Genomic DNA, 12609 nt, shown 5'->3' on the forward strand with positions numbered 1-12609 from the left:
CGTTGTTGGCATTTCAATAGGGTAATTTTGATTTCCAGAGGAAGAGATGCCTTTCTCTCCACCAGTGCTTTTTACTATTCCCTCTCTCACATCTTGGGATCTTTCTACCTTAATAGCTTTCGCACTTCCCAGACTTTTTAATATTTTTCTCTCCATCAGGTATTTTTCTGCTCTCTTCAAATAAAATGGAGTTTCCTATTTTGAAAACAGCGTTTGCTTGATTCTCCCGCTACCTTCAAGCCACATTTTTTCTAGTGCCTTTTACAACACTTGTCAAATAAATGACTTACACCCTCCACCTCGATTTAGTCACCGCCCACCTTAAGCCCCTAAAGACAGATGTAGTGTAAACCCTGACAGTTGGCTTTTTTTTTTTTAAATGCCAGTGCCTGACTTAAGCTTTGGTTTCAGAGTCATCCACTTCAAACCACTTCCTAGATGGCTGTCTCAGATAGGCACCTTGACCACTTCCCAGATGGCTGTCTCAGATAGGCACCTTGACCACTTCCCAGATGGCTGTCTCAGATAGGCACCTTGACCACTTCCCAGATGGCTGTCTCAGATAGGCACCTTGACCACTTCCCAGATGGCTGTCTCAGATAGGCACCTAGACCACTCCCCAGATGGCTGTCTCAGATAGGCACCTTGACCACTTCCCAGATGGCTGTCTCAGATAGGCACCTAGACCACTTCCCAGATGGCTGTCTCAGATAGGCACCTAGACCACTTCCCAGATGGCTGTCTCAGATAGGCACCTAGACCACTTCCCAGATGGCTGTCTCAGATAGGCACCTAGACCACTTCCCAGATGGCTGTCTCAGATAGGCACCTAGACCACTTCCCAGATGGCTGTCTCAGATAGGCACCTAGACCACTTCCCAGATGGCTGTCTCAGATAGGCACCTAGACCACTTCCCAGATGGCTGTCTCAGATAGGCACCTAGACCACTTTCCAGATGGCTGTCTCAGATAGGCACCTTGACCACTTCCCAGATGACTGTCTCGGATAGGCACCTTGCCCCAGCCCCCCACCTTCCATAGTCCAGGCTTTTTTTTTTTAGAGATCTTGGTTTATTTTGATAACCGACCGCTTGGGCCGCTTGCTTTTTCTCTTCCCAGGCTTTAAACTCCCACTCTTAACGTTTTTCATTCACCAGTAGTGAGTCTGCAAAACCCTAGGCCCAACCCTTGACCCCAACAAAGGCAGAACTCCAGGCCTGCTAGCTCTCTCTTTCTCTCCGTCTCCCCTCAAGAACTTGCTTTGTGGCCTCCAGGTGTGCCATGTAATTTCCAGGACCTGTAAGTAACCTCTTTTTTTTTTATTGCTGAGGGTGTCTTGCAATCATAATAAGAATACAAGGCCCTGTCCAGATCCAACATAGGTTATTGATAGGCTGAGACCAGCACAGAACAATAGGCTTCCTACTATTTGCATCCCAATTCCAAAATCATGTTCAAAAATGTTGCCAGGGACTCTCTAGATATAAAAACAAACTCTCTTTGTGTTTAATCCTGAGGTTTATTTCTTCATTTTTTAAACATCCTCTTTCCTTGACCTTGCTGAAATTAACATCTGAATTTTTCTTATACATTTTCAACCAATATTTTTCTCAAGCCAACTTGAGAAAGCCAACTTCTGTTTGTCCCTTGGAAAAACTGTTCCTTCTTCCTCTCATAATGTTAACTTAACCTCTGTGTGGATGATGTGAGAATCTCCATATGTCTTCAAAGGCCATATTTTTTTCCCAATGTCTACTTAATATTTTCACTTGAAGTTACACCATTGTCTCAAACGCAATATGTATTTCTGTTATAAACTTCAAATGAATTATGTTAAAACAAAGTCTGTTTATCAGGTCCCAAACCTGTCATATTTGAATAAACAGCCTTCTTTTTCCTCCTCTGTACATGTCAAACACATCTACAGAGGAGGAAAAAGAAAGCTGTTAAATGTCTAACTAATTATTTTCTTTCCACTTTCCATTCCATGAACGCCTGCCTAGCTTTACACATTATCATTTTACAACTAGAGTATTTCAGTGACAATTTACCTGGTTTCTATGCTCCCAGAATAAGCCCTTTCTCCTGACAATCACGGAAAGTTTCTCTCTTCGAAACATTGCTGTGTAACTCCCTTGCTCAAAAGTGTAATGGCTCTTAATGTTCTAAGAAAAAAGTACATCTCATTCACTGAGATTTCAAGGTTAGTTTTTTTGACCATAATTTACTTTAAACAATTTTAAAATTTTCATTTTTACTTCTCATTAACACAAAGGAGACTCTTGCTCCCCAGCCAGCTAGATCCATGATCCACGGGAATACTTAACCAGTCATTCACTTTGTAACTTTCTTTCCCTCACCCCTTTGTGGCTCTGTACTCTCCTTCAAGCCTTACCTATTTCCTGCCTCCTTTAAAATTGCCAAAATCCAAAACTCAGATTACTGTGCCCTTCATTTGGCATTTTTCCTGTAGTGTCCCTAACCAGACTGTGTGTGGAAATAGTCCTTACATTTAAGTATTGTGCCTGCCCCCAGTAAGCATGAATGCAAACAATACAGAAGCAAGAGTGAGTGATGGAACTCAGTAATTATTTGGAGAAGTATTTTCTCATTTAATAAAATTGAGTTGTGCAACCTTAAATTGTCTGTTAAACCTGAGGACAAAGTTTAGCTGAAAGCGTTTCTTAAAAAATATAACCCTGAATTCTTCCTTAGATTGCTTTGATTTAGGACTCTCTGTTAAGGATTCCTTCTTTTTGGAAATCATGCTAATTTTCCAGTGTAATAGATCTGCATTTTATAAACCTAGCCATTTTTTCAAGAAATGTAGATTCTCTTTGAAGCTGATTATAACATCTTCAGATTTTGGCATGTGCAGTATTATAGAGAAAAAAAAGACTCAGTGAGTCTGAACAGTTTTATGAGGATAATCACTACCTATTTGGTTTAGAATTTCAGGCAGATAACAATGACTTTTTTAAACATTCTCCTAATCATTATTCATGTACCCATGCAAAAACATTGACTGGATGCCTTCTTAGTGCCAAGAATTGTGTGAGAGAATGAAAATAAACCATGCTTTGCTCTCAGTTTTTGCTTCCACTATCCTCATTTTCTTTTTTTACATTTTTATACGGTTACTTTTATGCTTAACAATTCTGTTTGTTTATAACATTCCCAAATTGGGTAATGAGATAAAAGGGGGCATGTGTGTGTTTCTTATTGTCTAGAAAAGTGAAAACCAGAATGGTAATATTCACAGACACTGTTTACTAATGTTAGAACAATAGGGGCTGGTGGTTTTTAAGGGCTGAATTAGATCATGGTGCTCTATGATATCATTTAGTGAGGAAATCACTCCTCATAGTATGTATAAGTTGTGAGTTAAGGGACCTACCAACAGCATATCACTTAATTTTTAAGACTGAAATTTTACCTGAAAAATATGGCTGAACAGTCAGAAATTTTGTGTTTTTGATATGTATACATAATATACATAATAAAATAGCTTGTTTTCTAAAATAAACTCTTGACTCTTTAAATTTCATTTTGTTTCACTTAAAGAGCCCAAATCGATCTTAGATAAGGAAATAAATCACTCATATTGGGAATGCAATAATTTTTCCAAATCATAACATTTATTTCAATAAAAACTCAAGTTTCTACTTGAGTCCTAATTCTTCTAGGAAGCATGTTTCTCCTAAGAGAATCCATCCAGTTTGGTGGTTAAAATGCTTGCTTTTAAAACATGATCAAAGAAAAGGGGGTAATTATTTTATGGTAAGGGAGGACTACCAAGGTAAGCCTCAATAATAAAAATAAATAATCAAGAAATTTTCCATCAAAACATAATATAGGTAATTTTTTTCAAATTCGCGTATCTTTGTTCATAGTCACGGATTTTAGAAAGGTGTTACAGAAGTAGACAGGGACCTGGAGTGATCATCTGGGACTGCCTCTTTGCTTTAAGCAGATACATTGAGGACCCCTCGAAAACAGATATCTATCTGGCAACCCCAGGAATGGGACCTCACATCTTCCCATGGTATCACATTCCATTGTTTTATTAGCTGTATAGCAGAAGGCTTTTTCTTAATCTAACTGGAATCAGCCTTCCCTTTAACATGCCAAATATTTTTTAAAGTGTCTCATTCATACTTTTCTTCTTATTAAAAAAAAAGTTTCCTTCTTTTAATTGTTTAAATAAATCTATACCTTGATCTTCAACTCTAAATTCTAAATTGTTAAATGTTTAAGAAACCTGCCATTCTTAGACATTCAGAGAACTAGATGATGCCATGAGGGGAAATGCCTGTTACTCTAATTGTAAATATTCTCACTAATGTTTTCCAGTTTCTTTTCTCCCTAAGCTTACTTCTCTTCAAATAATATAGGAAAAATGTGATTCCATGTGTAGAAACTGTAGGTAGATTTTGACTTATATTTAATTAAAACATCAAAATTATTTTTTTCAAATTAAGAAATATTTAGAATAGTTTTTATGGAAAACATAGTCTGTGCTCTTAAAGATTAAGAAAAAAATCAGGAGAATATTTTAGCAAACCTTGAAGAATCTTTTTTTTTTTCTGAATTAAACTCTATAATGCTATGATACTAAGTTAAAGGCTATTTAGATTCTAAAGCAAATACAGTGTACAAAATACATTCCTCGATCAGAAGATTTTCTGGAAAAAAATAGTCTAGCTAAATTATGCTACCTATTGTAAGCAATGCTGCCAGCTTATTTAGATTCTTAACCTCTAGCAATAACAGATTATTTTGATAAATTATTCATATTTCTGCACTGTGCACCTTTTGCAATTTGCATATCTGGCAGCAAATAGGCTCTCCTTTCAGGCTTCAGTCCTCTTGGTCAGACAGGATGGCGGAAGGCTGCTTCATGATTAATTTCATCTCAGTGGGGTTATTATCATACTGAAATTAGCAATGCCCCTGAAATATGCTTTCCTGGAGCTACAGGCACAAGAGGCTTAGTTAGTTTAAGAGCTTTTAACCGTATAGTAAGTTTTAGCTTAATTGTTAACCTTTCTCTATTTGGGGAGTATGTACACCTAAAAATAATACTGGATTTTACAAGACTAGAAAACAATAATTTAGAGCTTGATTTAGCAGCTCATTGGATTGCAGGATAATTTGTCATTAGTTTCTAGTATCTTATTTAAAAAGGATGTATACTTTTGAACGATCAAGGAGGTTTTTATATTGCTGGTTCAAAGTTTACTGCTGAATCAATAAATATTAATTTTTCTTCCGGTTTGTGTAAAAGTCATTCAGCTTTTCTATATTTAGTTTTCTCACCTAAGAACAGTCTAAATGCCTTGTACCATTGCAGAATTAGCAAGAGATGGCTTTTAAAGAAATGTTTCCGGAAAATATTTTAAATTCAGTGATTTGGGGTTGGGAAGAACTGGAAGATTTCTTAGAAAATATTTAAAATGTAAGTGTGGTTCTCTACAATGCTGTTATTGTTCATCTGCTGTCCGTTAGTCAAAGACCAATACTAGACTCACAGTGCAGCAATCTACTTGCTGTTAAAGTTATGTGAACCCTACATTTGAAAACTCAGTGGATTCACACTTCACATTAAAAGAAGTCAGAGTATAAACAGAGTACTGTAGATGAAAAGTTCATGATATTAAACTAATATTTAAACCTATAGGCAAAAATTGATTTCTTAACAAAGTAGTTGCAGACTCAATATATTTTCAGTTTGTTAAGTCAGACTGTTTCATGCCTAAGGAATCAGAAGACACTAAAACATTTGGCTAATCTGATTCATGACAATTTGTTTATATAAATACAACATGTTTCAGGAAGCTAAGAATACTAACTATTCTGATAATTTCCTGCTAAAACATTCCCAGGAGACGTATACTGACACTTAAATCTAGGTCCATCCTGTCTCTGATTTTGAGCTCCAAAATATTATTTATGGATTTCAGAATTATTATAAACTTCAGTTGAATTTTCTTATTGTCCTCTGTTCTTATTTAAATCACTATTTTATTTCAAAAATGTAACTATAAAAATTATCTAATAAAAAATTGAAAAAAGGAAAAATTATTTGATATAATAAAATCTTCATTTGGGTTGCGTGTAGTAGAGGCAGTGAGTAATACAGAGGAAATAAGACTGGCCATCACTTGATAATTTTTGAATGGGTGTTGAGAGCACCAATGAGGTTGGAGCTTATTATACATTCGTTATCTTGTTATATATTTGAAAATTTTCCTAGTAAAAGGTTAGTTTCATTTTCAGCTGGCAGTAATCAAAAGGAGAGAGAAAATTATGTATACTGAAAACTTGTTTGTAAAGATTTAATGTGTTTTCACTCTTGTGTAGTGTTTTTTTACCGCTCACTGCTGTGGCCTCTCCCGTTGCGGAGCACAGGTTCCGGACACGCAGGCTTAGCAGCCATGGCCCACGGGCCCAGCCGCTCCGCGGCATGTGGGGATCTTCCCAGACTGAGGCACGAACCCGTGTCCCCTGAATCGGCAGGCGGACTCTCAACCACTGCGCCACCAGGGAAGCCCTGTCTGGCCTTCTTAATGTACATTTATGGTCTCAGAGTTGCTTCCTTCTTAAAGCGTTGGTTTTGAAAATGGAAATACTGTACACTAGCAGATGTCAAATCTGATCACCTCTGCATGTGTCCTCAATAGATTAGAGGCTGACAGAGGAACAGAATGATCAATGGGAGAAGTTATTAATAAGGCCCTAAGAAAAGCTCTCCATAATTCACAATTGGGTATACCGGGTGGTCAACAGAATCGTAGGCATGGAGAACTCATTTAGAATCAGTGGTCTAGGACTTCCCCGGTGGTGCAGTGGTTGAGAGTCCGCCTGCCGATGCAGGGGACACGGGTTCGTGCCCTGATCCGGGAAGATCTCACATGTCACGGAGTGGCTAGGCCCTTGAGCCATGGCTGCTGAGCCTGTGCGTCCGGAGCCTGTGCTCCACAATGGGAGAAGCCACAGCAGTGAGAGGCCTGTGTACCGCAAAAAAAAAAAAAGAATCAGTGGTCTAAGAAGAGATTAAAAAAAGAAAAGAGAGAGAGAAAAGATGGGGGAAATTTGAGTATAAAAATGCTAAGCTACTTTACTGACAACTATTTTTAATTTTTTTTTTTTTTTTAATCAGAACTACTCTACAGTTATCTGATATGTTGAGATCTTTAAGTAGTAAAACACCTAGGCAGTTTAGGGCACTTTTGATGATCTTTCCTATGTATTCTTGTATCCTTTCATCCACCTTTTCATTCACCAATTATTTATTAAGTACGCACTAATAATACTTAGAAATATATTAGTTAGAATTCACTATGTATAAATCTTGATTAATTCTGATTTGAGACCAACTATTCTAGATGTGACAAAGGTAGCACTAACATGATAGTTGCATGTTCCTCCAGAAATAAAAGAAATTAATAATAAAAAGATCATAGGTAGAATGGACTCAATTTAATTTTGACAAAAGATATTTTGTCTTAAGAAATAAATTTAGGAATAAAGTAAACCATATATGTGGATAAATAATATTTCTTTTATACAAAAACAGAATGAAAAATTACTATTTTTGTATCATGATTATAATACAAATGAATAATTATCTCACCAACAAGAGGTAAAGCATGAATTAGAAATTAAACCTCTGGTGTTTGCCCAAGGAAACATTGATTCTTTGCTTATGATTCTTGGCCAAGTTATTCTGATGCAATCTTGTTATTTTATAATTCTAACTAGGATTATAATATTAACCTGTAATCAACATTTGATGATAATTAAATGAAAGATCATAATATATATGTGTATCAACTACTACATTTACACCTAGCTTAGTACATACAAATAATAGGTCCTAAATAAATATGTGATAAATGAGCAAACAAAGATTAATACCTAAAACAAATGAGCAAATCTTCCTTCCCATGTTGTTAAATGATAATTCAATTATTGAAAACTTAGTAAAGACAATCATGAACAATTATTTAGTGAAATGTGAAATGATCCATTGCTTTAAAAATCTTTATTTCTCCTTTATTTTCATGCTAATTAATCAAATAATATATTTAAATGTCTATGGTATAAGTGAGGTTTTTTTGGTACCCCGTTTCTTTGAAGAGAACATTCTGAACAAAGGAAAAAAAAAAGCCAACGCAACCCCCCTAAGACAAGAGGGAAGAAAGATTCAAAATGAAACTTGCTCATACTCTCACAACACATATTGTTGTCCAGGGCCATGGTTATAGTTGATGGGCATCACAGCAGTGTAGGGAATGACATTTTAGGTCAAAAGCTTATCCTGGAATTTGGTTGTTCTGGGCTTTGTTCTCTTATTAGTTACTCAGTGACCTTCAGTGAGCCACTTTATTTATGTCTTAATGCTCCATGCATTTCAAAGGGCTAATCATACAGAAATAATATACAAAGAATTCTGAGCTTTTTCAAATTCAGGTGCTAAGGGCTTCCTTGGTGGTGCATTGGTTGAGAATCTGCCTGCCAATGCAGGGGACAGGGGTTTGAGCCCTGGTCCAGGAAGATCCCACATGCCACAGAGCATCTAAGCCCATGCGCCACAACTCCTGAGCCTGCACTCTAGAACCTGCAAGCCACAACTACTGAGCCCACCTGCCACAACTACTGAAGCCTGCACACCTAGAGCCCGTGCTCAGTAACAAGAGAAGCCACCGCAATGAGAAGCCCACACATCGCAATGAAGAGTAGCCCCAGGTCACCCCAAGTAGAGAAAGCCCACGCGCAGCAACAAAGGCGCAATGCAGCCAAAAATAAATAAATAAATAAATTTAAAAAATCAAATTCAGGTGCTTAATGAATGCAAAGTATTCCATGGTCAGTTAACAGTGAAGCAAAATAGTTTTGGGAAACTTTATTTTATGATTTTATTTGGTTCAGTTACTTTATTTCTGTCTCGGTAAGCCTAATTCTCAGTGGTTCTCCTAATAATTGTGTTCATTTCTTAACAAAAATTCTGAGTGCCAAGGGCAGTGTTTTTATGTTTGTGTTTTTGTAATTTTTCCTTTTTTTATTGTTATATATCCTTCTGAAATAGTACTTCTTGGTAATTTATTTATGTCTCTCTTTTTTATTTTTTCCTTAAGATCCTGGCAAAGTCCCAGAAGCCAAACAAGGGACAATAAAAGTTGCAACACAAGGTAGGCAACAAAACACTTAAAAATTCTATTGCTTTTAAAAAAAAAACTTATAGTAGCACTTTATTGACAATAGCCAAAGCTGTTTATTGCAGAATAGCACCATCTGCTGGGTTATTATAGAAAACATTTTGTTGTTGCATGAAGATGCACATTTCAAGAATTTATTTAGTAATTGGAGAAAGTGCAACTGAGAGTAATGCCACATTTGCAGAGGAGACACTGAATGACCCAAGAATTCGTATCTCGACTCCAGGTTTGTCATTGAGCTTTTACTTGTACATCCAAAAATAAACCATAGATTAATTGATACATAGAAGATAATATGATGGGCAGATAGAGATACACAAATATATAAAATTTCCAGTGTTTTTAGTTATGCATTTAAATTTGTGTCATACTAGAAAATTCAGTCAGAATGTTATTAAATTAATACTGCTTCATCTGTATATCGAGACTGCAAAAATCAGATATGACTACAAAGTAATCATCCTAGCTTTTATGAGCCATCTGAGAAAATTTGTTTTATCACTCACTAATATCTTTGGGACATCAAAAGTGGTTTTGTTTAAGAGAACTTTAGAAAGTATATTGATTCTTTAAATCATCGATTTGGGAAAAGTACTTCTTTAAAATAATTTTCCTGTAATGTTATTTTTAAACTATCACCTGAAATCACATCCTTTGAGAAAGCTACTCTAACTCCATTTTCCACTTTATAGAACACTCTTAGGAAAGAAAAAGTAAAATATTTACTGGAGAAAATCTTTATTTTTTCTCCTTTGCCACATTATACAGCATTGACCAATAAAGGAGATGCATTTAGGTGGTGGTACATTTGTTTCTGTGCAGAAGCCCCTTGTAGCAGACTTTGAGAAGTCTGCTGAGCACATGACATGATTCCATCTGATCCAAAATTTTCTGTTACATTTAATCCTGGACCCAACGACATACAGAATCATCCTAGTAAATATTGGTAAAATGGGTTGACTAGCCATTTGACCCAATCATGTTGTTTATAAAGTATATGTGCTAGAATGGTTAAGAACTACGATACAAGGTTTTAGTTTTCATTTGATCATTGGGTTGATCAACAAAACTGATTCTTCTTTAGAAGAGTTCTCATCAGGAATGTCATTAATATTATGGGAGGTAGAAAAGCAGGGCAAATATTATCATCACTTTTGTGTTTTCTATTCATGAAAATGCAGCTCAGAGCGGATTCCTTAAGTGAATGACTACCTAGTTCAAGAATTATTGCAGTTAATGCATATATGTTCTCATAAAAAAGCACAATAGCCTGGCACAGTCTGTTTTAACTGAGGCTTCTGAAGGTCATGGTAGGTGTGGAACTATGACTCGAGGCAGGCACTTAGTGCTACTTCAGCCTCCTGTTAGAGGAGTTCAGGGGAGAGAATTGAAGAGGTATTTGGAAATCTGCTTCAGATTTGAGCTCGGGGCCATGGGCTTTTACATTCCAAGTACATTGGATTAGGCAGACTCAGAACTTAATGCTTTGCGAATAAAGCATTTATTGTTGAGTGAATAATCAGGTAGAGTTTCGAAGACTTGTAAAACTATCCTTTTATGAGATTAGATGAAAGTGCTGATTGAGAACAGTGTACAAGGCAAGAGTTAGGGGCTATATATATATATGTTCACAATTTAAATTTAAATTTAAATAAAGCAGGGACACACCAAACAGGGATAAATGTCACTTATGTTGTGCACATACTCAGTAGACCTTTCGTAGACAGGTTTTATAACACCACAGCTGCATAATTAAATTATGCATAGAAGTAATTAATATTTGCAAGTACTCCATGTGGAGACAGCTTAAACACAATGGCAATACTGCTATAGCAGAGACTGATAATTTTGATAGATACAGTGACAAAATTGACAGTGATGTTTATAGTGGGGTAAAAGTTAGAGTATATCTCTTCATTTATTTATTTTTTTTACTTTTATAACAAAGGAACTATTTAAACCCTAATTTTATATAAATTATGTATATATGTACATATTAATTATAATTAAGATATAGCATTCTTTTTCGGAAGTACTTAAAAAATTATTTTAACAAAGAGTTTGGAGGCACTGAGAAGACAATGACATAAATGTCTTTATACTACAGGAGATTACAGTTTGGAGATATGAGAAATTTAAGTAACAACACAAATTGAGTATCTTGTAGTGCTGAATTGAATTGTAGAGATAATAAATGCCAAAGAATTAAGACAAAGTGATTTTCAGTAAGAGGGATTCCTCATGGATGAGGGGTGACTTGAGTTTGTAGCATGACTAAAAAATAAACTGGAAGAAAAAAAAGCATTGCTAGTAAGTGGATGACTTAAGTAGATATAAAGAGCGATAATTATGAAAGGTTGTTGTCATCATCAAGACATGAGACAATAACCTCAACTAGGATGGCGCAGATGACTTTAGAGAAATGCAAGTAAGGTGAACATTTTGAAGACATAATATTTGATAAACTATACAGATGAAACAGAGAAAAAATAAAAATGGTACTGAGCTTTTGAGTGTTGGTGAATAGGATCATTATAATTGTCATAGTGATAAGTCCCAGGGGAAGGAAGGAGCTTAAGGGAAAAGAAGAGGATTCACTTTTGGGCAGGTTTATGTTGAGCAGACGGAATGTTATCCAGGCAATGATTTTTCTGTAGCCAGTTAGAACTTAGATGGGATATCAATCTAGTTAATAGATATTACACAATAAGTTGTGGTGCAGGAATGGAATATAGACCAAAATGGGGGAAGGAAGGAGAGAAATAAGGAATCATCTTTTTTTTTTTTTTTTTTTTTTTTTTTTTGCGGTACGCAGGCCCTTTACTGTTGTGGCTTCTCACGTTGTGGAGCACAGGCTCCGGACGCGCAGGCTCAGCGGCCATGGCTCACGCGCCCAGCCGCTCCGAGGCATGTGGGATCTTCCCGGACCGGGGGACGAACCCGTGTCCCCTGCACCGGCAGGCGGACTCTCAACCACTGCGCCACCAGGGAAGCCCAGGAATCATTTTTTAATCAGTTAGTTGTAACAGCTAGGAAGACACCTGTTGAGAATGAAATGCTCGAGTGAGGACAGGAACCATAATGGAACTTGCCTTAAAAGATGGGTCTGCATCAAATATTTCCTAAATCCCCATCTCAAGATACTGCAGTTGATGCTCTGGGGTGGTGCTGCCACTTATCTCTCATGATGTACCAGGGTATTGGATCTTACTCTGTGCATAAATCTAGGGATGTGCCTGTGGAGCCCTGTGGGTGGGTGGGTGTACATTTGGAAAGGGGGACAGTACACTGAGCCAGGAAAATGGTATTTCTATTTCCTTTCAACTACTGAGATAATTGTAGATTCACATGTTATCTTAGTTTGGGCTGCTATAACAGAATATCATGG

General features: G+C 36.5%; 1 protein-coding gene across 1 annotated transcript in view; it reads left to right on the forward strand.

The window, feature by feature from the left end:
• The window catches only part of TRDN (triadin), a gene marked incomplete at both ends in the record, with an annotated part of 325418 nt that overhangs the window by 161823 nt on the left and 150986 nt on the right, over nucleotides 1-12609 (forward strand). The window contains one exon of the mRNA XM_082855419.1: nucleotides 9141-9194. Coding sequence (XP_082711545.1) covers nucleotides 9141-9194 — 54 coding nt within the window. The remainder of the gene's footprint in view (nucleotides 1-9140; nucleotides 9195-12609) is intronic.

Source organism: Leucopleurus acutus (genome assembly GCF_964270905.1).
Source record: "Leucopleurus acutus genome assembly, chromosome: 15".
NCBI classification, from domain to species: Eukaryota; Metazoa; Chordata; class Mammalia; order Artiodactyla; family Delphinidae; genus Leucopleurus; species Leucopleurus acutus.